The sequence below is a fragment of the Ipomoea nil genome, unplaced genomic scaffold, assembly GCF_001879475.1.
Source record: "Ipomoea nil cultivar Tokyo-kokei standard unplaced genomic scaffold, Asagao_1.1 scaffold1043, whole genome shotgun sequence".
NCBI classification, from domain to species: Eukaryota; Viridiplantae; Streptophyta; class Magnoliopsida; order Solanales; family Convolvulaceae; genus Ipomoea; species Ipomoea nil.
In genome coordinates, this window is record NW_017617471.1 from 5391661 (window position 1) to 5419004 (window position 27344).

The 27344-nt window shown below is 37.1% G+C and overlaps 2 protein-coding genes across 4 annotated transcripts; both read right to left on the reverse strand.

Annotated features, from left to right (window-relative positions):
• Nucleotides 1–18: 18 nt before the first annotated feature.
• LOC109181175 (receptor-like protein 12) lies at nt 19–2562 on the reverse strand. The gene is made up of 2 exons (XM_019330929.1): nt 218–2562; nt 19–107 (listed from the first exon to the last, which is right to left on the reverse strand). Exon 1 carries the CDS (start codon nt 2560–2562, stop codon nt 238–240), a length of 2325 nt encoding a protein of 774 aa, XP_019186474.1. The 3' UTR covers nt 19–107; nt 218–237.
• On the reverse strand, nt 56–27292 carry LOC109181647 (receptor-like protein 12). Of its 3 annotated transcripts, none has more exons than XM_019331511.1 (3): nt 26056–27292; nt 23806–25833; nt 56–109 (listed from the first exon to the last, which is right to left on the reverse strand). In XM_019331511.1, exons 1-2 carry the CDS (start codon nt 27239–27241, stop codon nt 23840–23842), a joined length of 3180 nt encoding a protein of 1059 aa, XP_019187056.1. In that variant the 5' UTR covers nt 27242–27292; the 3' UTR covers nt 56–109; nt 23806–23839. The 3 variants fall into 3 exon arrangements, with proteins under 3 accessions (XP_019187056.1, XP_019187057.1, XP_019187055.1); XM_019331512.1 differs by lacking the exon at nt 56–109 and adding an exon at nt 23551–23690 and having other exon boundaries at nt 23805–25833; XM_019331510.1 differs by lacking the exon at nt 56–109 and having other exon boundaries at nt 23697–25833.
• Between the last annotated feature and the right edge of the window lie 52 nt (nt 27293–27344).

Sequence of the window (27344 nt, forward strand, 5' to 3'; positions counted from 1 at the left end):
AATGTTATTACACTTAAATATTGTCCAGATGATAATAACACCAAAAAAAATGCACGCAATGAGAGCTGAGGTATCACCACCATAATCACTGATCTCAGCATTCATACCTACAAAAGTGAAGTGAATAAACATATCGACTTAGAAAAAAAGTGTTTGGTGTGTGATCAACGGTGTTTATATGAAAAATTTGTGCCATATTGGAAGTAATCAAGATTACCTGAAGGTTGCAGCGAGTTATCAGAACCTGTTCTTGTGAACTCTGCGTCTTGGTCCTGGAGATTTTCTTCCGCGTTGTCGGGGACCGAATAGCCGTATTAAAACTTCGTCAAGTTGTTGGTATGCTTCCCTGCATCTCTTGTTATGCAAAAGCATCCACAGGTATGCCCCTAAACCCACAGCAAATCCCAAAGCACAAGTTATGTATTCCCATTTGATCTCAGAGGGGCCACCATCAAATTCTATCTCAGATCGACCGCCATTGGAAGTTTTTGGTGATTTGCAACTTTTTGGGAGAGGAAAACCACATAGTTTTTGATTTCCTAGGTAAGAATCTGGTCCAAATGTATTAAGTTGATTGCCTGTTGGAATCATACCAGAAAGTCTGAAGTTGAATGATAAATTCAAGACTGAAAGGAATGTGAGTTTTGCTAGCTCTGTCGGGATCTCTCCACCTAGCTGATTTGCTGAAAGGTCCAATGATTCAATCATTTTCAAATTTCCAATTGTTTCAGGGATATTTCCTGTGAGACCATTATGTGATAGGTTGAGAGCGTAAAGTGAAGTGAGAACCCCAATAGATTCCGGTATAACCCCATAGAAATTATTACATGAGAAATCAACAAATGTGAAGACTTTGAGAAGTTTCACCATTTCCATCTCGATCCCTTTCCAGGTTACCATTAATATATCATGGTAGTATTCAAATGGATCATCTGATTTTTCTCCAATTGTAGCAATGTAGTTAAACATGATATATTGTCCCGATTGTGCAGTATCTTCATCAATAATCATTCTTTTCCAGTTTAAGAACTTCGGGGAGAGTTTTCCACTGAAATTATTGGAAGCAATTTCAATAATCTGCAAATTTGGCCACATATGATTGGCATTAACACAGTGAAGGTCACCGTGGAAGTTATTGGATCGCAAGACTAGCACACACAGACTTGATAAGATCTTCAATGCGCATGGGAAGGTATCTACAATGTTGTTGCTCCCAACATTCAGAACTTCCAACAGTGAACAATTTATCAGGGATTTTGGAATCTTCCCTTCAAAGGAATTCCTGCTGAGGTCTAATGTTTGTAGAGAACAATAAATTGTAAAGGAATCGGGTATGGTACCATGAATTTGGTTTTTCCCAAGGTTTAATACTCCAAGACGGTCAAAACTGTTAAATAGACAGGACGGAAGTGTGCCACCCAGTTTATTGTCGGATAGATCAAGTATTACAAGATGACAGCTACCACTGCATATAGATTCAGGAATTGTCCCGGTGAAGCTATTATTTGCAAGGGACAAGAAATAAGCATTTCTAGCAAAAATCCCAAGACCAAATGGGATGGAACCATTGAAAAAATTGTGTGAGTAATCAAGATGAATAGGTCCATCCTGACCATCATTACAGGCAGGTGGAATAGGAAGTGGGCCTCGCAATTGATTTGAGTGCAGGTCAAGTACACCAAGACCGCTTGGAATTGTATAAGGCTTTTCAAGACTCTCTAAGAAATTACAAGAAAGATTCAGATAATATAGAGTTCCATTACCCAGTTCCCATATCCATGATGGTATTTCCCCTCTAATTTCATTGTTAGACAAATCTAATGCTATGAGGTTGGTGAGCTTTTGGAGACTTTCAAACTCTATCATTTCACCAAAGGAGTTGGAAGAAAGAATCAACCACCTCAACATTGGAAATTCAAAGAAGTACTCTGGAAAAGATCCATTTAGACGATTAGAACTTAAATTGAGACTTTCCAATTGTGAGGTAGATGCATTCGCATATTCATCAACAAGGCCATCAAATGAATTGTTGGAAAGATCTAAATACAATGATGGAAGTGAAAACAGAGATGATGGTATCTTCCCACCTAAGGAGTTGGAAGAAAGAATCAACTCACTCAACACTGGAAGTTCAAAGAAGTACTCTGGAAAAAACCCATTTAGACTATTAGAACTCAAATCAAGACTAACTAAATGTGAGTCAGATACATTCACATAGTCATCAACAAGACCATCAAATGAATTGTCGGAAAGATCTAGATTCACCAATGATGAGAGTGAAAACATAGATGATGGTATCTTCCCACTTAAGGAGTTGGAAGAAAGATCCAAGTGACTCAACATGGGAAATTCAAAGAAGTACTTTGGACAAAATTCAGTTAGACGATTAGAACTCAAATTGAGACGGTCCAAATGTGAGGTAGATGCATTCACATATTCATCAACAAGGCCATCAAATGAATTGCTGGAAAGATCTAGATCTGTCAATGATGGAAGTGAAAACATAGATGATGGTATCTTCCCACCTAAGGAGTTGGAAGAAAGATCCAAGTGACTCAACATGGGAAATTCAAAGAAGTACTTTGGAAAAGACCCATTTAGACGATTAGAACTCAAATCGAGACTTTCCAATTGTGAGTAAGATACATTCACATAGTCATCAACAAGACCATCAAATGAATTGTTGGAAAGATATAGATTCACCAATGATGGAAGTGAAAACAGAGATGATGGTATCTTCCCACTTAAGGAGTTGGAAGAAAGATTCAAGTGACTCAACATGGGAAATTCAAAGAAGTACCTTGGAACTGACCCAATTAGATGGTTTGAACTCAAATCGAGCCATTCTAATTGTGAGGTAGATACATTCACATATTCATCAACAAGGCCATCAAATGAATTGTGGGAAAGATCTAGACTCGGTAAAGATAGTGAAAACAGGGATGAGGGAATTCTTCCAGAGATCAAATTTGAACTTAAATGTAAGTATACGATTTTTGAAAGGCCTTCAAAATGTTTAGAAGAAAGTGGACCTGTCAGGCCATTAAAAGACAAATCTATGTAAGTAAGGTTCTTTGACGATTGAAAAATTGGGATTGAGCCAGTGAATTTGTTAAGCGCGAAATCCACATAAGTGAGACTAGTAAGTTGTGCCATGGTAGAGGGAATTGATCCACTGAAATTGCAGTCTGAGAGATCGATCCTAGACAAGTTGCTAAGATTACTAATGGATGCTGGCAAGGAACCAGTAAATTGAGTGAGAGCTACTGAGATCATCCTAAGTGATCCATTCTCAGGAAATGATGGGAAACTGCCACGAAGGTTCCTATTGCCTTCCAAAATCAATTCCTCTAAACCTTGTATCTGAAATATCTCTCTTGGAAATTCTCCCTGCAGGTTACAAACACCAAGGCTCAAGGTCTTCAGGTTAGAGAAATTGGATAAGAATTTTGGATGTACTACTGTACTGGAAAGATCAACACCATCAAGATAAAGTTGTCTAAGTTGAGTGGAGTTCTCAAAGAATTGGTTTAGATTTGGAATCTCAAGATCAAGATTTGAGAGCTCAAGAGTTACCAACCTTGTGAGTCTTGATATTCCATTCGGGATCTGCCCTCCAAACCAAGCATTTGACAAATTGAGGTATGTCAAGTTGGTAAGATTATAGATCTGAACTGGAATTCGAGTGGAATTGAAGTCGTTGAAAGCCAAATTTAGGGTCTCAAGATATTGAAGACTGAATAGAGCACTTGAACTGTGAATACCATCTGCTCTAATGGATTCATCGTCGAGAATCAAGCTGACGACATGACCTGAGGTGTCACATTCCACACCAGGCCAAACACAACAGTCGTCGTGTGTGCTGTGGTTCCAGCGCGCAAGCTTGGTTGAATATATTGGGTCGAACTTGAGGCTGCTGCGGAACTGCAACAACAACATTTTCTGATGGCTCAAGCATTGGGCCTGGGCTTGGGCTGCCACCATTTGGAGCAGCAAGCAGGAGGATATGAAGAAGAAAAGGCGGCATTCAAGGAGTGGAGTTTTCATTATATTGCACAAACAAAATTATATCTATCACAATTTTGGGATGCTTTGAATTCAAGTGAATGCATGAGATTATATACATATCAAGTTTCTTTAGTCTATAGTTGCAGCTCGTTAGAAGACTTGCAGGGATAAATTTAACCATAGATTAATAATAATAATAATAACAATAATAATAATAATACCCATTTTGGTTCCTCGACTATCACATAATAATAGTTAGTACTCATTTTGTTCCCTTGACTATAACAGTGATACGTGTAATATATTTTAGGAGAAAATTACCGATTTGGTCTGTCAATTATGAGGATTTCACCAATTTGGTCTTCGACTACTAAAATTACTCAATTTGGTCCGCGACTATGACATTTTTACCTGCTTTGGTCCTAAGTGTTATTTGCAAGTCAAACCTAAAGGGCAATTTTGAGATTTAAAAAAGTATCTTCCTTCTTCTTCCTTAAATCTAAGTCGTTTGTTTTATATAGATAGGTTATTTGTTTTCGATAGCAGTCACAGCTTCAATATGCAACCAAAGTGCCGTGAATCATCTTCATCCAACTATAATAATCGAATGATGTTCAAAAATTTGCTGTATTGTGTCAACATCATTTTCATCTAGTTATAAACATCTCCATTTTTGAACAAACTAACTTTTGAAAAAAAAAAAACCTTTTGAAAAAATTACTCGTAATGTTTAAAGATGATATTGATTCAAGCTTGTTTCTCATGTGGAACCATGGAAGGAATTCAATCACTGATAATTGAACAACCTATTTTTTGTACTCAGTTTTCTAACAGAAATCAATCCGTCTTAATGTCTTATATGGAAGAGAACAAATATAGTGTTGCAAGAGAAGCTCACGTCTAAATGTCTATAAAATTTATTTTCAAGTGTATCGCTTTTTATTGTTGCCGTGAAAGAATGATTTTTTGAATATTCTTACATGCACTTTTTGACGGAGCAAATTAAAGTCTTCTCTAAATTAATCAATTGTGGGACACTGCCACACTGGTGATTGATCTTTGACGGTGCATGCAAATTAATTACACCACCAACTGTCAAGTCTTCTCTAAAACTAACCACCAACAAAGACTTGTCTCTAAGTCTTCTTATAGCCCACTACTACGGTGAATTAAATGTTTGAAAACATTATTCTTATCCTGTGTATTTACTAGGCTGAAACGAGTCTTAATTATTGCACCTGCCAAGTGCCAACCATATATTGCAGCTGGCAGTCAAGCTTGCATTTAGTTCACGGTAGATAGGTTTTGCAGAGGAGTCTGGTTTCTAGGAAGCCAAACCAACCTTATCTTTTGCAGAACCTCTACGAAGTAAAAAATGCAAAGGCTCATAATTCCCAACAATCAAGACGTTTATGAGATCATATGTGTTTTGTGTAGCGGCCGATTTATTAAATAAATATTAATTTATTCCACATTTTAATATAATACAAACATTAATGTATAAGCTTGTGATGGGAGAAGAAATATTGGATAGTTACGAAATTAAATGGTAATCATTTTTTATGACTGGTGCCAGATTCTTATCCTAATACTAATGCAGAATGGTTGCGAAAAAATTAGAATATTAATTTTTAGAATGTCATTTTAAAATGGCAATGTACGGGGTTAACAATAATCAAACATATGATATGACCTTTTAATAAAGTATCATATTTAACTCACTCTGTCACCTATTTCAGAACGTATAATTTATATTTTAGATTATTTTTATGGTATTACATATTTAAAATGAGTTAAAATTAAGTTTTTTTTTTTAGTACTACTGACTCGATTACATTAAGGATATACGACAAAAATGATATACGATAAAAGAAAATAAAAAAACAACAAACTAAATGCAATTAATAAATTTTTGTATAGTAAAAAATTTAAAATTATATACGAATTTTTATTTATTTTTGAAATATTTTTTTAAACATTAAAAGTGATTGCAACAAATATGATTTCCCTAACTATGGATATGGAAAAGAATGAGATTTTTTTTTGTTTTCACAAATAATGTTTATATCTCTATATTAGTAAATTCTTTATAAATTTTTAATCCCTATATAAGAAATACTTTTTTTTACATGATTTTAATTTTATTAACACAAATAATGGAGTGAGAGAGATGATTTTTTTTTTTAAAAAAAACAATAATAATATATCAGAGAAACACACACGGCTGGAAATCAAAAAATTTCCAACCACTTGAAAGTGATCTTAAATCAAGTCGGAAGCTCTTGTTCCGACCATTTTTGGTATCCAGAAAAAACCTTTGTTGCTATTTTCGATCACCGAAAAGGTGGTCGGAAATAGCATCCAATTTTGTAAAGTGATCGGAAAAAATCAACTACTAGAAAGATTGGCATAAATTCCGGACTCAATTTAAATTTTTTAAACTGCCGAAATTTTGTTTCGATCGCTTTTACTTTGTGGTCGGTATTTCCGACCACTAAGTAAATGTGGTCGGAAATTCTAACCTATTTCCCCACCGACGAAAAATTGAAAATGTCACTTTTCGGCCATTTTTTAGGTGGTTGGAAAATCAAAGATTTCTAGCAATGACATAGCAGTCACTCTAGTAAATTACTGTTCAATGCACAGATAAACATTTTTTATTATAAATTTAGATAATAAAATTAAAGATGAAATTGTAGGCAATTCTAATATACCATAAAATTACGATAATAATTACACGAAAAAAAAAAGGAATGAGAAGTATATTATCATAATAATTACCTTAAATAAAAATAAAATAATTATATTAATAATTAATTATTAAGGTAAGTATACTTCAGAGCTTATTTAGGAGCTTATAGCTTATTTTAAGCTACTAATAAGCTATAATCTCTGTTTGATAATGTTCCCAAAATAAGCTCCTAGCTTAAAATAAGAGCTTATTTTGGAACGCTACTTTAGGTAGCGTTTCAAAATAAGCTCCTAGCTTCCTAACTTTTTTTTTATCTTTATCCTTATTATGTTTAAGAAATGACATAATTTACCCTTCCAAATTAAAACCCTTTTCTCTTCCCCTTTATTCGCAACTTTCACCGCAAGTATTATTATTATTATTATTATTATTATTATTATTATTATTATTATTATTATTATTATTATTATTATTATTATTATTATTATTTGAAAACCAAAAGCGAGAAATTCATTAAGTAGCATCCAAGCTCAAAGCACGAGCAATGGAAGAAAAGGGAACCTAAGAACAATCCGAACAGTCAGACAAAGAAAGGGTTTCTCGAGCTAGCAAATGGACAACCCTATTCGCAGACCGTTTTACAAATATAAAGCTAACGTTAGCAAAAACAGAAGCTAGTTTTCTAATGTCATTAAGGATGAGACTAAAAGAAGATAATAGACTGTGATCATGTAAAATGCCATTAATAACTTGAAGGCAATCACTCTCAATCTGGTAGTTGTCAAAATGGAGAGCCTTGATCCATTTTAGAGCTTCGCGAACACTAATGGCTTCAACTTCATGAGGTTTGCAAACACACGGCCAAGTGTGGCACCTGGCAGCAATGAAGCAACCTTCTGAATCGCGCAACACAAAACCGAATCCCATCCTTTTGTTGGTCTGATCCAGCGCGGCGTCGACATTAAGTTTAAGCTGTAAGCACACAATCCACGTAACAATTAATAGATACGTGGCTATTAAAACAGAGTTTAGATTACCAACCTCCCGCCATAGCTTTAGATTTAGATCACCAGGGACTCGTGGTCTGATGAGCAGGTTCCTCGGGCTACTGTAAAATCTCCGTAGGTTTCAGTTATGTTTCTCTCACTTCTCTCAGTGACTTTAGATGGTGTATGATACGTCAACCGAGCAGTGAGAGGACTTGGGAATCTAAATAACCTACATCCCATCAATGTAGGTAACTAATTACCTAATGCTGACTAAGTTCTAATACTTAGTCAGCCTATTGATTTGCACCACTTAAATATTATTGTTATTATATAATAAACTTAATAATAATAATAATGATAATACATAAGGAAAACCTTACATTCTCCCACTTGGTGCAAATACGGAACCCAAGAACAAGATTTATACCAACCATAATGACATGTCCTCCTTAGCGCAAGTAATATCCATTATGATCAAATGCAAACTGTCATTGAGTCCTTTAGGTAATCAAACTTAATGAAACAAACCATATGTTTATTTCAAGTCCACTGAAGTATATTTTCTTATTGAGATAAACTGAATTGTGTACACACTCAAAGAAAATATCTGAAGAGGAAAAAAACTTAAGTGCAAAAGAATTTCATTATTAAACTGAATGTATATAAAAATTACAAAGTGGACGAAAGTCCCATTTTCTGAATCAGATCCTTGAATTTAGACGGAGGCATGCCTTTAGTCAAGGGATCTGCTAGCATCAACTCAGTATTAATGTGTTCAATAAATACAACTTTATTCTTGACACGCTCCCTAATGGCTAAGAACTTGATGTCGATGTGTTTACTTCGACTCCCAGATTTTTCGTTCTTAGTTAGGAAGACTGCAGCTAAGTTGTCACAATAAACTTTCAGTGGCTTAGATATAGAATTCATAATTCTAAGCCCGGAGATGAAATTCTTGAGCCACACACCTTGCGAAGTAGCCTCAAAACAAGACACGAACTCGGCTTCCATGGTAGAAGTGGTTATTAAGGATTGTTTAACACTTCTCCATGAAATTGCCCCACCAGCCAATATGAAGACATACCCGGAAGTCGATCTCCGAGAATCAACACAGCCAGCGAAGTCCGCATCAGAATAACCAACAACATCGAGGATGTCCGTCTGCCTAAAACCCAACTTGAAATCTTTAGTACCTTGGAGATACCTCAGAACTCTCTTCACAGCTCCCCAGTGGTCTAAGCCTGGATTATGCAAGTACCGCCCTAACATACCAACGGCAAAGGCAATGTCGGGCCTTGTACAAACTTGAATATAGCCGAGACATCCAACCGCTTCAGCATATGGAACATCCTTCATACGCTCCGTCTCTAACTCGTTCTTAGGACATTGGTCCAAACTAAACTTATCCCCTTTTGCAATGGGAGCAACATTCGATGAACAGTTTTTCATCCGAAACCTTTCCAAAACTTTGTTAATATAGGTTTCCTGCGATAGACCCAGTATGCCCCGAGACCTATCCCTATGAATCTTTATGCCAATGACATAAGATGCTTCACCCATATCTTTCATATCAAAGTTTTTGGAAAGGAACTGTTTCACGTCACGAAGCATCCCCACCTCATTAGTGGCGAGTAGGATATCATCCACATATAAAACAAGGTAACAGATTTTACTCCCACTAACTTTCTGGTATATACAAGGATCTAAGGGACTTTCAACAAAACCAAATGATGAAATGACCCCGTCAAACTTAATATACCACTGACGGGAGGCTTGTTTTAAACCGTATATGGACTTCCTAAGCCTACACACCAAATCCTCACCACCTCTAGAAGAGAATCCTTCAGGTTGTTTCATATAAACTTCCTCTTCTAGATCACCATTTAGGAACGCGGTTTTCACATCCATTTGTTGCAACTCAAGATTAAAGTGTGCAACCAAAGCTAGAATGATTCGAAGAGAATCTTTCTTTGATACAGGAGAAAAGGTCTCCTTGTAATCAATTCCTTCTTTTTGAGTGAATCCCTTAGCAACGAGTCTGGCCTTGTACCTCTCAATGTTACCTAATGAGTCTCTTTTGGTTTTAAATACCCATTTACAGCCAATCGGCTTGGCCCCATTAGGTAACTCAACAAGGTTCCAAACTCCATTACTCTTCATGGAATTCATTTCATCTTTCATGGCTTCTAACCACAAATCGGACTGTGCACAATTCGTAGCTTGTGAAAACGTTATGGGATCATTTTCAGCTCCAATGTCAGATTCTTGTAGATACGATACATAATAGCTAGGAACTGCTGAACGCTTTACCCGAGTAGACCGTCTTAATGTTGGAACACCAGTACCTTGTGAAGGTTGTGGCGCAACTACCTCTTCAGGAACTGGATGTAGTTCTTGGATTGGTTCAATTTCGGTCTGTGCGGGTTCAGGATCTTGCTGAAAATCCTGAATTGGTTCAACCATTGGCTCAAAGTCTAGCTCAGGAGGTTGCTGTAAGTCCTGAACTTGTTCTTCCAATGGTTGAGTTTCAACAGCTTGTGGAATCTCAACAATGGGTTGCACAACCGCAGGCGGGACTGAAGGCGCATTGCGTATAAGTACAACTCCGTTAGATGACGTTGAAGGGCAAGAGTCAACATGATCAAATAAAGGAACTAAGTCCTTAAATCGATCTCTCCCACTGATCAAGTCATCTTCAAGAAACTTAGCATTTCTTGATTCCACTATCCTAGTCGTATGTTTTGGACAATAAAACTTATAACCCTTAGAAGACTGTGCATACCCAATAAAGAAAGCACTTATCGTCCTCGGGTCAAGTTTCTTTTCATGTGGGTTATAAATCCTCACCTCAGACGGACAACCCCAAACACGCATATGATGCAAGCTCGGTTTCCAACCTTTGAAAAGCTCAAAAGGTGTCTTGGGGACAGCCTTGGTCGGAACCCGGTTTAATATATACGTTGCCGTCTTGAGAGCGTCGGCCCACAATGATTTTGGAAGTGTGGAGTTGCTCAGCATACTCCGCACCATGTCCAAAAGAGTCCGATTCCTTCTTTCAGCAACACCATTTTGATCCGGGGAACCCGGCATGGTGTATTGGGCAACAATCCCATGCTGTTGAAGGAATTCAGCAAATGGACCCAAAGCTTGTCCATTTTCTGTGTATCTACCATAATATTCACCACCTCTGTCTGACCTAACTATTTGTATTTTCTTCTTGCATTGGTTTTCAACTTCAGCCTTAAAGGTTTTAAAGGCATCCAATGCTTCATACTTATGATGAAGTAAATACACATAGGTAAATCTAGAGAAGTCATCTATAAAGGTAATGAAATATTTCTGACCCTGCATATCCATATCTGGACAGCATATGTCAGTATGAATTATCTCTAATAATGTTGAACTTCTATTGGCACCTTTCTTCGACTTGTTAGTCTGCTTGCCTTTAATGCAGTCTATACAAGTCTCAAAGTCAGTATAGTCTAGAGTAGAAAGTACTCCATCCTTTACCAACCTTTTAATGCGATCAAGGGAGATGTGTCCCAATCTCCGGTGCCACAACATTGAAGATTTATCGTTAACACTACACCGTTTGGTGCCAGTTTGAACATGTAAGGAATCATAACTTGCATCGTTTTGTAAGTGAAGACGATAAAGACCATCAGACAGTGTACCATTTCCAATACAAGTAGAATTATCAAACAATTTAAAATACTTGTCTGAAAAAATAAAATTGAATCCAAACGGTACAAGTCTTGAGACAGAAACAAAATTTCGTGAAAAAGTTGGTACGTAAAATGTCCTCTCTAAATTCAAAACGAAACCACTGTCTAAAATCAGCCTGCAAGTCCCTACAGCTTCAACCGGCGAGCCCATCTTATTTCCGGAGAAGATGTTTCGCTCATTTGACATCGGTTGTCTCAGATTTTGCATATCCTGTAAAGAATTTGCAATGTGGATTGTTGAACCAGAATCAATCCACCAAGTGTTAGCATTAACATCTGACATATTGGATTCAAAACAGACAAAGGAAGAGATCATACCTTTCTCAGACATCCACTTCTTAAACTTTGCACAGTCCTTCTTCATATGCCCCTTCTTCTTACAGAAGAAGCATTTCTGTGCTTTCTTAATGTCAGTCTGAGGGGATAATTTTGCTTTCCCTTTAGCTGCAGTGTGGCGCTTGCCAGATCTCCCTTTATGCTTTGCTACTGCAAGCATGACATTCTCCCCCTTTTGTTCCTGACGTAGTCTCCCTTCTTCTTGCACACACTTATTAATTAGATCATTAATGGTCCATTTCTTGTCATGTGTGTTATATGCAATTTTGAAGGTGCTATACTCAGGAGGGAGAGTGTTTAGTGCAAAATGCACCACAAATGAGTCTGGCAGCTTGATCTCCAACTTGTCTAGTTGAGCTGCAATATCACTAAGTTGCATGATGTGACTGCGCACACCATCGGCAGGAGAATAACGAAGGGAGGTGAACTGCATTATTAAGGTGCTTGCTAGGGATTTGTATGAAGTTTCAAACTTCTTGGCAATGGCCTCAATACACTCTTGAGCTGTTTTAAGCTTATCAATCGTGCGGCGTATATCACTCGAAACCCGAGACTTAATGAAAAACATGCACAGGCGATTGTGCCGTTCCCATTTAGCCCAAATGTCTTTGGCTTCTTGAGTGCTCGTCACGGTTATAGCCGGAGGCGCGGGATGGTTAATAGCATAGTCCATCTCATTCATGCCAAAGTAGATCAGGAGCGCATCATTCCACTCTCTATAATTATTAGGAGTAAGCATTGGGACCTGAACGTGTGAGACAATTGGGATAGTTTCTGAAAGGAAATTATGAGTTTGTTAGTTTTTATTTTCGAGGCACAAAAGAACTAAAGTGCATATTTTGCCAATGCAAACTTATGCAAAAGATAAATTCAAATGCCATAAAAATTGCCTGTGGGCTGAATTTTTACGCATAATGAATTTACCAAACTGAATGGTGAAAACCAGAATGGGTACGGTTTGGGTGTTTCCACCCTTGATGACAAAACTACCAAAACTATATGCCGATACATAATCCCTGTGGGCAAATTATGATCATAGCCTGGCATTTCGTCCTAATCAATCCTACAAATACAACAAAATTGCTTGTGGGCTAAATTTTGCCATATCTTATAGAATTAACTACAAGGATATTGCCAACTCTTTATGTGAGTGAATCTAAATACAATTTAAGCACTTAAAGATGCTGTGGCTACTCTTTAATCACAAAATTGTAATCACTTGGCAAATGATAATTTAAAGCCTAGCAAACAAATTAAACCAAAACATGATAGACAATCTTTAGGTATACTCCCAGGAAAGTTGGTCGAGACGAAGCTCGGTTAAATACCAACTCCTTAGACAGAGTAGCGTTGCAAGGGGACTAGTAGCAACAAGGCCTTTAAGCCAGGGCCATAGAACTAGTATACCTCCCCAAGAAACTTCCCTAAGTCATGTATTCTCATATTTGAAGTAAAATTGTTTGAAAGATCTATAATATGGTTATAAACCTGTGGATAAGGCTTTAAATTTGGGTAAACTAAAACTTTGATTTACTTTATGTGCTTTATAGCTTTAGAAAGACACGAGCGGAGCAATAACTGAATGAGTAAACTAACATGCTTAATCTATCCTTAAAAGGCACTAAATTCACCTAAAGGCACTATAACATGCGTAATAGGCATATAATTCAGACTTAAAGGCACTAGATTCATACTTAAAGAACATGCTTATCTAACATATGCATAATTATAACAATCAAATTAATGCAATAAACAGTAATACATGCTCAGATTATGCACATTATAACTCATGCTCCACAATTAAATTGTAATACTGAATACAATTTAAACTGAAATTCAATATCAAATTAAAATTCAAACAAATTGAGACAGAATAATTTGTTCAAAGTAATTATAATTTAATATCAACTTTAGAAAAAAAAAATTTGAATAAAACCCATAAGAAGAAGCTAAATATGATGAAGAGAGAACAGGCCCCAAAAAAATTCAGCAAGCCCCAAACAAATTTTTAGGCCCAAATTTCTGGCAAGCCCAAAGCCAATTTTTTTTTTTTTTTTTTTTTGGAGCCTAGGTCTGGCCGAATTGGGCCAGACCCGGCCCAAAATGCAAAATCTCATCATCTTCTTCATCTGCGCTGCGCAACACGAACAGATGATACGGAGAACCAAATCGGCGAGACGGAGAAGCAGTGGCGGAGAAGCCGGGAGGACCCGACTCCACCACCACCGCCAGACCGCTCACCATCGCCGCCACGCCATGTCCGTGTCTCCGCCGCCGGCCACCTCCGCGCCATTGAAGGAGGCAGTTGGTGTCGACACTATCGGGAGCAACCCAGTGCCGCCACCACCGCCGTCCTTGGCGGGAGTCAGCCAGCGCCACCGGAGGGGCGTGCATCGCCGGCGAACGGAATCCGGCGAGCACTCCCCTTGCCGGCGAACGGGAAGAAAAAAATGGCGAAGGAGAAAAAAAACGCAGAGCAGTACGGGAAAAATAAATCTGAATTTTTTTTTTTTTTTAACTAAATGCGGAAAAAAAAAAATTACACAATATTTCCAGCAGCCCAACAGAATTGCACATTACATATGTATTCTAAATTATACAAAGACAGTATAGCATATGTAAATGACTGTATTATGCAATTGAATCAAAGGCTAGGCAGAGATAAAATTGGCTCGGATACCACATGTAAGCACACAATCCACGTAACAATTAATAGATACGTGGCTATTAAAACAGAGTTTAGATTACCAACCTCCCGCCATAGCTTTAGATTTAGATCACCAGGGACTCGTGGTCTGATGAGCAGGTTCCTCGGGCTGCTGTAAAATCTCCGTAGGTTTCAGTTATGTTTCTCTCACTTCTCTCAGTGACTTTAGATGGTGTATGATACGTCAACCGAGCAGTGAGAGGACTTGGAAATCTAAATAACCTACATCCCATCAATGTAGGTAACTAATTACCTAATGCTGACTAAGTTCTAATACTTAGTCAGCCTATTGATTTGCACCACTTAAATATTATTGTTATTATATAATAAACTTAATAATAATAATAATGATAATACATAAGGAAAACCTTACATAAGCATCCCATGAGGTGGTCTGGTCCATTTGGCTTCGGCAGCTGAGTTCCTGGCAATAATATTCACATGGAGATTAGCTGATTTCCATTCACAGAGATAGTTCATTGCAGAGTGACATAAGAAAGATGCCGAGATAATTTTGTTGTTCCAGATTTTATCATTCCTAGCCTCCCAAATTTTCCAGCAGATAGTTATAAGAACACAGACATCATTATCAGACATAGTATTAAAACAGATTTCCAGCCAATCAAGAACGGAATTGCTGGAAGAGTAGTTCACGTTGCCAATAATGTCCCAGCAGCTTCTAGCTAGGGAACACCTCACAAATAGATGAAAATATGATTCCTCCTTTAGATTGCACAACTGACATCTTCCCGGGACATTAACATGTTTAGATCTTAACCGGTCACAGGTTGGGAGAGAGGCGGAACATAATTGCCAAAAGAAAGCCTTGATCTTCGGAGGTAGTTCCAGATTCCAGCTCTTTGTCCAGAAAGGGGAGTGAGAGGGATCATAGGTTTCAAAGAGGGAATTATAGCAGCTGCGGACAGTGTAAGATCCTTTCTCATCTTTCATATATCCAGATTAGTTTGTCATTAACCTTAGTGTCAGGTAAAGGAATACCCATGATAATGTCCCTATCTTCGCGATCAAAAAGAGTATTAAGGAGAGGAACATTCCATAAGTGACTGTTGGGAAGGATAAGTGCAGACACAGTAGAGGGACCAGAGACAGCAGGGGCAGGAGTATGAACAAGAGGCCTGTGTGTGTTGGGGATCCACGGGTCAGTCCATATGTTTATAGATGCACCATTTCCTACCCTCCAACGGCAGTTGCTTTTAAAAATAGGTTGTGCTTCCAAGATACTTCTCCAAATGAATGAAGGGTTGCTACCAAGGTTTGCTTCAAGAAAGGTAGTGTTGGGATAGTATTTTGCTTTGTAAATTTTGGCTACCAAAGAGTTTGGGTTGTCAATAAGGCGCCACGCCTGTTTACCCAGTATTGCAATATTAAATTCCCTTATCCTTCTAAAACACATTCCGCCCCATCGTTTTGGGACACAAAGACGTTCCCAGCTTTTCCATCTAATATGCTTATTACTCTCCTCATCACATCCCCACCAAAAACTGTTCATAATTCTTTCAATTTGTTTGCCCATTTCAATCGGTAAAAGGAAAACACTCATAGCAAAAGTTGGGATGGTTTGGACAACGTTTTTAAGTAGAATTTCTCTTCCTGCTCTAGATAAGAATCTGTGGGTCTAACTTCGGATTCTACTAACCACCTTTTCCTTGATAAACCCCAGGATCTCACGTTTATTTCTACCAATTAGGGAGGGTAGGCCAAGATAATTTCCATTAAGGGTTCCTTCTCTTATACCCAAGGTGTTACAAAAATCCTGCTTTGAAATGTTATTTGTATTCCTGCTAAAGGTGAGGGTAGACTTGGTGTAGTTCACAGTTTGGCCGGAGGCCTCAGCAAAAGTTTGAATGGTATTCTTTAAAATTGTAGCTTCCGCAGTTGTGGCTTTACAAAAGATATAACAATCATGGGCGAAGAATATTAATATTAATATTAATATTAATATTAATAATAATATTATTATTATTAAATTTGCAACAATATTGCTACTTCATTATGAGATGCTAGATCATGATTATGCTAATAGTTTTATTTTAAAATGTTAATTTTTTTAAAGACAAAATGTTAAATTTTAATATGTAAACAAACTAATTTAAATTTTATGAAGATGTCCTTTTTAGTCTTTTTACATTTACCAGCTTACCAAAAAACTAATTTTACCAAACACTTCCAATAATAACGGCTAGCTTAACAGCTCTTCAGTTTTCAACTCTGAGCTTATAGCTTTTCAGCTTTCAACTCATTTTCAACTTTCAGCTCATAGCTTATAGCTTTTCAGCTATGTTTGCCAAACAGAGCCTTTATGTTTGTACTGATAATATTATACCTTAAATATAAAAATATGTATATAGATAATAGATTACCATAAATTATCATAATAATTACACAGAATAAGAGGATGAGAATTACCATACATTTGAAAGCAACTAAGGTATTTGCATCTCATAAATTTTAATATTGATATTCCCGTATTGTTCAATTGTTTAAATGAGGTGATTAAAAACTTTTGGAAAAATTACTCGAATCGTTTAAATATGTTTAAGTGAGGTGATTAAAAACTTTTGAAAAAGCTCGTTAAAGAAAAAAAAAAAAAAATTGGAAAAGCTACTCGTAACGTTTAAAGATGATATTGATTCAAACTTGTTTCTCATGTGGAATCATAAAAGGAATTCAATCACTGATAATTGAACACCCTATTTCTTGTAATCAATTTTCTAACAGAAATCAATCCGTCTTATATGGGAGAGAACAAATATAATGTTGCACAAAAATCTTAACATTATTACCATCAACAACTAGGTTGCGAATCAAAGCGTTGTACACTCCAAAGTAAAGCTCAGGTCTAGTTGTCTGTCTATAAAATTTGTTTTCAAACATGCACCTTTTGACGGTACAAATTATAAAGTTTCCTCCGAATTAATCAATTGTGGGACACTGCCATACCGGTGATTGGTCTTTGACAATGCATGCAATTAATTACACCACCAACTGCCAAGTCTTCTCTAAAACTAATTAACCACCAACAAAGACTTGTTTCTAAGTCTTCTTATACCTCACTACTACGGTGAATTAAATGTTGAAAACGTTATTCTTATCTTGTGCATTTGGTATGCTGATAGGTTTTGCACAACTTCTACGAAATTAAAAATGCAAACCTTCATAATTCCCCGCAGTCAAGATGTTTACGAGATCATGTTTTGTGTTCCGGACAATTTATTAAATAAAAATGAATTTATTCCACGTATTAATACAAACATTAATGTATAAGCTTGAGATGGGAAAAGAAACATCCCAGGTCGTTTACTTCATTTATCTATTTTTTTCATTTTCAATTTTTCATTTCTTAATTTTTCAATTCCTCCAGTTTTCAATAATAATAATAATAATAATAATAATAATAATAATAATAATAATAATAATAATAATAATAATCCTTCTATATATTCGTCCTTCTATCTATATATTAAAGCCATATAGCCATGACCAATCAAATTGTTTCATTTTCCCGCCCAAATGAAACTACGTAGATCATTGATAGTTTAACCTTTGTTAAATAAAAACGGTAGTGTTTAAGGTCTGTTTAGTGAGAGCCTTATTCTTTGAGTAAAATTTTAGGTTATTACTACTTCTTTATCAAAAGTTGCTCAAACCCTTTTATTATTACTTTTTTATCGAAAGTTGCTCAAACCCTTTCGTATTTCGATGCCGGCTGCAGTGTATCAATGCAGATATTATTAATAGGATACATTCATATCAGTCGTTCATGGAGTTCTATAAATTCCATATTGTAGAAGTAGATTCTTTTTCATACATACATTACACAATTACTGAAGAAATATGAATGATTAGTGAGGTTCTCCGAGGATGACTGCAGAAGGATACTGCTGCGGAATAGGGCGGTAGTGGAGGGAACCCAAGTCGGATTTGCGCGATAGAGCCAAAATGGAGACCATGGTGTGACTCGCCATTGGCAATGGTATGTGTGCAATTCCCAAATCTACCATTTCATTTATTTGATTTACATGTGATGAACAGATTGTGTGGCAGATTTGTGAGTTGCTGCTTTGTATGTTGCGACGGGCAGAAGGCGAGGCCGAATGTTGCAAAGGAGAAGGGTGGAAATTGATCTGCGAATAGAATATGGATAGAGATTGGGAGGATGCTACGATTAACAGAGAAGCTTGCTGCAAGAGGAAACACACCTATGCAAATAGAGGTAAAATATAGACAAGATTATTTAGGTTATGTATGCATATTTTTATGATTCTCTGTATACTACAGTGAACATTGTTCATGTGTTCATGAATTGTTGAGTGTTGATATATAATTCTATAGTTTAATTTACTATTTACTATATCTTAAAGCAAGCCTAATGATTTATAAATGAAAAAAGATAACTTTCTATATGAAGAAGAGCATGTACATGTCGGCAAATCGGTAGAGCTTCCAATCTTCTAGCCCAATTCTCATCTACTCAGGATGTCAAAAGAGATTTCAAATATGATAAATTCATATGAATACATTATTCATGATTGATAGAGAAACATCAAAAATGAATTAATGTATGCAGCAGTTGCAAGGTATGTATTTAGTTTCGTCAAATTCAAAATTCTGCATGTTTCTCTAAGCATCTAATAACAAAAAATTTCTAAATTAACTGAAGTTTTTTTATATAGTTAATTCTGTGTTTAGTTACAACATGTATCATGTAATGCAAGAGAGCTTATTGAGATGGTGTAGTATTCTAACTAAAATGGTGGAGTTTCAAAGTGATGGAACAGAAATCGCATAGAAGATGAAGTGAACATTCTGGAAAAACATGGCCTTCATCGACAGTCAAGAATTGCGTGTGACATGGTTGAAATTTCTGTGCGATGCAAGCTAAACTGGTGTAGTTGTCAAGTGATGGAACATAGAATTGGTTTTAGGAGATGAATGTGAAGTGAACCTTCTGGAATAGGATAAAGGGGTTGACAGCCCAGCAGCACATAAGAGGACATGTAAATGTCCATATATAAATAAATAAATAAGTAAATATATATATATATATATATATATATATATATATATATATATATATATATATATATATATATATATATATATATATATATATAATAATTAGGTTCTTGTGCGGTTACAGTGCCCAGGTGCGGTTGTGCGGTTTAATCTGGGTCATTCATCTCGCTTAAATTAACGTCTAGGATTACCAAAATTTAAAAAAAAACGCGGTGGTAATTTTGTAATTTTTGCATCTAGGTCAAAATTAAGCTGAGCGAATCTGTGATTAATGTGCGTGAGTTTTGTATATAAGATGCGTGAGTTTTGTGTGTAAAGTGCGTGAGTTTTGTGCTTAATGTGCGTGGGGTTGTGCTTAACAATCTAATTTTGCCCTCAGAGGGATGTCCTAACCTAGCATGCCAAGAAATACAGACATTGACAGTAGGTTTACATTGCAAATTGCAAACAGGAAGAGTAGGGTGAACAAGCTGGTAAAGTCCTCTCTTCAATTCAGCCATACCAATCATTTTCCCAAGGTGTTGATCCTGTATGACACACTGATTAGCATGGAAAATAATATGACATTGTGCCTTTCTTGTGAGTTCACCCAATGAGATTAAATTATACTGAAAGATAGGCACACACAGCACATCTGAGAGAACCATTTCAGCAGTGAATTGAACAGTCCCAATGTGGGAGACTTGAGCTTGACTTCCATTTGGTAGATCCACAAAGATACCTTTAACTTTCTTGGGGTTATGCAACAAGTTTATATTGCAAACAATATGATGTGTGGCACCACTGTCCAAGATCCATAGGGATTGAGGACTTGCCAAATTACTATTAGAGTCAACAGAATTACCTTCAATTCTGGTATCTGGGATGAAATTTGCTGCAATTGCATTAGCTTGAGGAGCAACAGCAAGAGGTGAGCTACTTGCTCTTTCATGATGCATAAACTCCATGAATCTTCTGAAATCTTCTTGATTAATAGGAAGTTGATTGGCAGCCCCCACACCTTTGCTTCTTGGCTTCCAACCAGGTGGATATCCATGCTTCTTGTAGCATTTGTCCACAGTATGGCCAGTATACCCACAATAGCTACATATTGGTTTCTGTTTCTGACCAGAGAATGTCCTCCTGTTATCATTCTTGGTAAAGAATACACTTGCCTCTGTCAGATTTTCTCCAAAGCTACTTGATTCACCAATCACATGTCTCTCTTGCTGGGAAACCATGGAGAAGGCTTCCCCAACATCAGGTAAGGGTTTCATCAACATTATTTGTCGTTTGGTGTTTGTGAAATTCTCATTCAAACCAATGAGAAAGGTTGCCAACATATCACTCTCAAGACTTTCTCTGATTTTTTTAGACAATTTCCTTCCACATTCACAGCTAGGTGAGCATTCACAAGAGGGAATTGGTCTTAAAATAAACAGTTCATCCCACAGAAGCTTCAGATGAGTAAAATAGTCATTGACAGTCAGAGTACCTTGCTTGACTTGATGAATTTCTGACTGAATCTCTGCAACTCGGAATACATCCTGCTGGCTGAACCTCTTCTTCAGGTCCTTCCAGACTCCTTCAGCTGTATTGATCCATAGCACGCTTCTTCCAATGGTGGGTGACACGGCACTGAGGATCCAGGAGAGTACCATAGTATTACACTGATCCCAGTAGAAGAACTTGGGATCTGCTTTGCTTGGGATTGGCATTGTGCCATCTACAAAGACCAATTTGTTTTTTGATCTCAGGGCCATCTCTACTGCTCGTGCCCATGAATGGTAATTAGTTCTTCCTTCCAACTGTGCAATCACCAGCTGCAACGAAGGGTTTTCGCTTGGATGAAGATGAAGAGGATCAATTCGATCCTTAGGATCATAGGAAGCAATGGGATTTGGGGTGGGAATCTGATTTGGGTTTGAGGAGCTGGGGTTTGTGGCCATTGTAGGACGAATTGTGTTTAGAGAAAGTGTCCTCCAAGCCATCAAGGCTCTGATACCATGTTGAGAGTGAAGCAGAAAGAAAGTGTCCTCCAAGCCATCAGTTCTCAGGCATCTTGGCCTTTATTTATACACAAGCAATACATGTGAAAGAGATAACAGAAAAGGAGAGGGAAAGGTGGTTAAGGAAACTGCTTCCTAACTAACTTAACAGAAAGGTATGGCAGATTTGGCTTTCCCTTGCTGGCTTGATTCCACATGTGCTAACACCCAAAAAGTTGCATATCACCAACAAGTTCCAATGACGGCCAATCTGAGATAGAATTTGATGGTGACCAACCTGAGATCAAATGGGAATACGTAACTTCTGCTTTGGGATTCATTGTGGGTTTAAGCGTTTACCTTTGGATGGTTTTGCATAACAAGAGATGCAGGGAAGCATACCAACAACTTGACAAAGTTTTAGCAAGTCTATTCGGTCGAAGAAGAAAATCTCCAGGACGCAGAGTTCACAGGAACCGAATCAGATCACTCTAACCTGCAGCCTGCAGGTAATCTTGATAATTTGCTTCATAAAAAATTTAAACACCACAAACCAAAGACTTTTTCCTAAGCTGATTATTCACTCCACTTCATTTTGTAGGTAATATGGATGCTGAGCTCGGTTATTGTGGTGGTGATAGCTCTCAGTTGTGCATGTTTGCATATTTTGCATTTTTGTAATTATTTTGGGTTTGGTTTTGTACTCTAGTATTTTTTGTGTGTTAGTAATTTGAGAATATTTAAGTGTAATTGCTTTGAAGGTGATGTAACAGTGATGAGTGTGATGCCTCAACAATTGATTTTGTTCGTTGGGTCAGCTTCCAGACAGGGGTTCCTCTGGTAGCTGCAAGAGGTGTTGCTAGCAGCGAGTCACGAACAACTGTTGCGTCTTGGTGCTGGCATAATTGGCATGTCTACAACATACCCAATGGACATGGTTGGAGGCTGAATTATTGTATAGACAGCAAATTCTCCTTATCACTACAGGGGAATGTTTCATGCATTATATTATCAACCATCTTCAGAGGATCAAAGAAAATGATCGGTTCGAAGCTAAGGTGGAATTCTAGATGAATGAATAAATGGACACAACCATTAAAGTTGAAGTTCAAATTAAATCAAATTGTTAGTCAAAAACTAAATTAAGTAAAAATAATAATATTGCTATAGTCTATGATTAAATTGAGAATTAATTTAATTTTTTTTTTAATCAAAGAATTAACTTTCAATTACTATGTAGAGAACTCAAAACTGCAAGAGGGGGGCACAAAGTGCCTAAGTCTAGTCTCTCTACACAAAATTATTGTTTTGGCCAATTCATGAGCCCGATTGTTCATCGCTCTAGGGATATGTACAATTGAACCTTGATGAAGATCCTTCATTAAGCTGCAGCAATCCTGGGCAATGATGCCCGAATAGGACCTGTCATCAACCGGGTTGTTAATGCTGGAACATGCGTTCAAACAATCAGAGAAGATGGTTAATTATACAGTCTCAGTTGTCCTCCAAGATCCATGAAAGGGCTTCTTTGATAGCCATAAGCTCCGCGTGGTGTGGACCGAGGCAACAATTTATTATTCCAGCTTTTGCAGCAACAAACAGACCTTCCATGTTCATAATGATGCACCAAAGCCTATATGATGACCACTCTCCACAAATAACGCAGCATCCATAAAGCAGCTCAGGCCCGGAGGTGATGGCGCCTGATTCACCAACATCGTCGAAGCAGCCTTTGTGTACGTCCCCTTGTTCTTATCCGCCATGGTCTGCCAAGTTTCCAGCCGGGTTGTTGTGGTCGTGGAGCCAGGGGACCGACCATATCCTTGTCTGCTGCCTCCCATTTTTGTGAATTAATTTAATATCATATGTACTAACTTGACTTGTTTATTTGTGACGTTTAATCTTTATTACCATTACACGGATTATATGCAATTATAATAATTTGCTAATCAAATTAATGGATATGTTGTACAACCCTTTAATTGCACAAGACAATATTCATATTTTTCAAGATAAAAAAAATATTTACAACACGAAAACTTATAAACACAAAGGATAGATTTTTTGAAACTTCTAATAATTAAAACGAATACAGCAAAAACATGCAACACCTTCAAAAGTTATTACACTTAAATATTGTCCAAATGATAATAACACAAAAAAAAAAAAAAAAAATTTACACGCAATGAGAGTTATCACCACCATAATCACTGATATGAGCATTCATACCTACAAAAGTGAAGTGAAGTGAATAAACATATCGGCTTAAGAAAAATTGTTTGATTTGTGATCAACGGTGTTTATATGAAAAAATTGTGCCATATTGGTATTAATCAAGATTACCTGAAGGTTGCAGAAGCTTAGAGTTATCAGAATCATCAGTTCCAGCGAACTCTGCGCCCTGTTCTGGGAGATTGTTTTCCTCGTCGTCGGGGACCAAATAGCCTTATTAAAACTTCGTCAAGATTTTGGTATGCTTCCCAGCATCTCTTGTTATGCAAAAGCATCCACAAATACATGCCTAAACCCAGAGCAAATCCCAATGCACAAGTTACGTATTCCCATTTGATCTCAGATTGGCCACCACCAAATTCTATCTGAGATTGCCCGTCACTGGAACTTGGTGGTGATTTGCAACTTTTTGAGAGAGGAAAACCGCGCAGATCTTGATTGCCCAGGTAAGAATCTGGTCCAAATGTATTAAGTTGATTGCCGGTTGGAATCACACCTGAAAGTCTGTTGAATGATAAATTCAAGACTGAAAGGAATGTGAGTTTTGCAAGCTCTGCTGGGATCTTTCCATTTAGTTGGTTTGCTGAAAGGTCTAGGGACTCAATAGCTTTCAGATTTCCAATTGTTTTGGGGATATTCCCTGTGAGAGAATTGTGTGATAGGTTAAGAAAGTAAAGTGAAGTGAGACCTCCAATTGTATCTGGTATAATCCCATGGAAATTATTGCATGAGAAATCAATAGATGTCAAGACTGTGAGAATTCTCACAAATTTCGTCGTCTTCCCCTTCACAGTTAGCGTTACCTTAACTTGGTAATTGTAACCACTAAAATTCAAGTAGTCAGAGCTGATCTTACGCCTAGACTCTGCATGATCTTCCTCACTAGCCATTCCTTTCCAATTTAACAACTTTGGGGAGAGTTCTCCAGTGAAATTATTGGAAGCAACATCTATAATCTGAAGATTTGGCCACATATGATTGGCATTAGCACAATGAAATTCACCATAGAATCCATTGGATTCCAAGACTATGACACGCAGGCTTGATAACTTCTTTAGTGGGCATGGAAACGTATCTACAATTTTGTTGCTCCCAACATTCAGAATTTCCAATGATGAACATTTTATTAGAGATTTTGGAATTCTCCCATGAATGGAATTCTTGCTGAGGTCTAATGATTGTAGAGCACAGGTCCTTGGGAAGGAATTGGGTATCTTACCACTGATTTGGTTTTCCCCAAGGTTTAATACTTTAAGTTTCCCAACAGTGTTGAATAGACATGATGGAAGATTGCCACTCAGCTTATTGTTGGATAGATCAAGAACCATCAGATAGCTTGCATTGCATATGGATTCAGGAATTATCCCAGTGAAGCTATTATTTGAAAGAGACAAGAAAGAAGAACCTGAAGCATAACTTCCAAGATCAAATGGTATGGAACCATTGAAAAAATTGTTTGAGTAATCAAGGTACCTTGCTTCTCGATTGGGAAGTTGGCCTTTCAGTTGATTTGAGTGCAAGTCCAATACTGAAAGTCCACTTGGAATTGTGTGAGGATTTTCTAAACCATCTAAGAAATTGTGAGAAAGATTCAAATTGTTTAGATTTCTATTACCCACTTCCCATATCCAGGATGGTATTTCCCCTCCAATTTCATTGTCCGAAAGATCTAAATCCATCATGTTGGATTGATTTCTAAGATCCGGAAAATTTTGCAAGCCACAAGAAACCATTTTCAATACTCTGAGGTTTGTACTTCCAAAATGGATCCTTCCACCCAAGGAGTTGGAAGAAAGATATAGCTCAATCAGCTTTGGGAGTTCAAAGAAATACTCCGGAATTGATCCTTTAAGGCGATTAAAACTCAAATCAAGTCTTTCTAATTGTGAGACAGATACATTCACATATTCATCAACAAGACCATCAAATGAATTGTTGAAAAGATCTAGTGTTTGCAATGATGGAAGTGAAAACAGAGATGATTGTATCCTTCCACTTAAGGAGTTGGAAGAAAGTAACAGCTCACTCAGATTTGGAAATTCAAAGAAGTACTTTGGTAATGATCCATTTAGACGATTATGACTCAAATCGAGAATTTCCAATTGTGAGGTAGATACATTCACATATTCATCAACAAGACCATCAAATGAATTGTAGGAAAGATCTAGGATTTGCAATGATGGAAGTGAAAACAGAGATGGTTGTATCCTTCCACCAAAGGAGTTGGAAACAAGTAGTAGTCGACTCAACTTTGAAAATTTAAAGAAATACTTTGGAATTGACCCATTTAGACAATTAGAACTCAAGTCGAGTACTTCCAATTGTATGGCAAAAACATTATTAACATATTCATCAACTAGACCATCAAATGAATTGTTGGAAAGATCTAGCCACTGCAATGATGGAAGTGAAAACAGAGATGGGGGGATTCTTCCAAACAAAAAATTTGACCCTAAATGTATATTCACAATTTTTGGAAGGCCTTCAAAATGTTTAGAAGAAAGTGTACCTGTCAAGCCATTTTGAGACAAGTTTATGTAAGTAAGATTCTTTGAGTGTAGAAAATGCGGGATTGAGCCAGTGAAGTTGTTATTCGAGAAATCGACATAAGCAAGACTCTTAAGTTGTGCCATTGTAGAGGGAATTGATCCACTTAATTTGCAGCGGTTGAGATCTATCCAGGACAGGTTGCTAAGATTACTAATGGATGGTGGCAAGGAACCAGAAAATTGAGTGTCAGCTACTGAGATCATCCTAAGTGATCCATTCTCAGGAAATGATGGGAATCTGCCACGAAGGTTCTCATTGTATCCCACAATCAATTCCTGTAAACCTTGTATCAGAAATATCTCTCTTGGAAATTCTCCATGCAAGTTACAACCACTAAGGCTCAAGGTCTTCAAGTTAGAGAAATTGGAGAAGAATTTTGGTACTCTAGTGGAAAGATCAACACCATCAAGATAAATGTGTCTGAGTTGAGTCGAGTTCTTAAAGAATTGCTTTAGATTTGGATTCTCAAGTGTAAGTGTCTGATCTAATTCATCGAAGATTGAGAGATCAAGAGTTACCAACCTTGTGAGTCTTGATATTCCATTTGGGACCTGCCCAAAATTAGCATGTGACAAATTGAGATATTTCAGGTTGGTAAGATTATAGATCTGAACTGGAATGTCAGATATGAATCTGTTGAAAGCCAAATTTAGGGTCTGAAAGTATTGAAGACTGAATAGAGGGCTTGACTCGTCAAGACCACCTGTAATGGCTTCATTGTCGAGAATCAAGGTGATGACATGACCTGAGGTGTCGCATTCCACTCCAGGCCAATCACAACAATCGCCTGTGCTGTGGTTCCAGCTTGCAAGCTTGGTTGAAGCGGTTGAGTTGAACTCCAGGCTGCTCTGCAACTGCAACAACAATATTTTCTGATCGCTCATGCATTGGCCTTGGGCGGCTGCCACCACTTTGATATTGTTGAAGCCCCCTACTGATATTATTATTAGTTGTAGCAAGGATATGAAGGAAAGGTATTGAAGGAATGGAGTTTTCATTGTTAGTTGCACTACAAAAAGCTAGCTAAGGTTCAATCAGAATTGTTATTTTGGGATGCTTTGAAGTATATGAGGTTTTTTCAGTCTAAGTTTGGCGTCGATC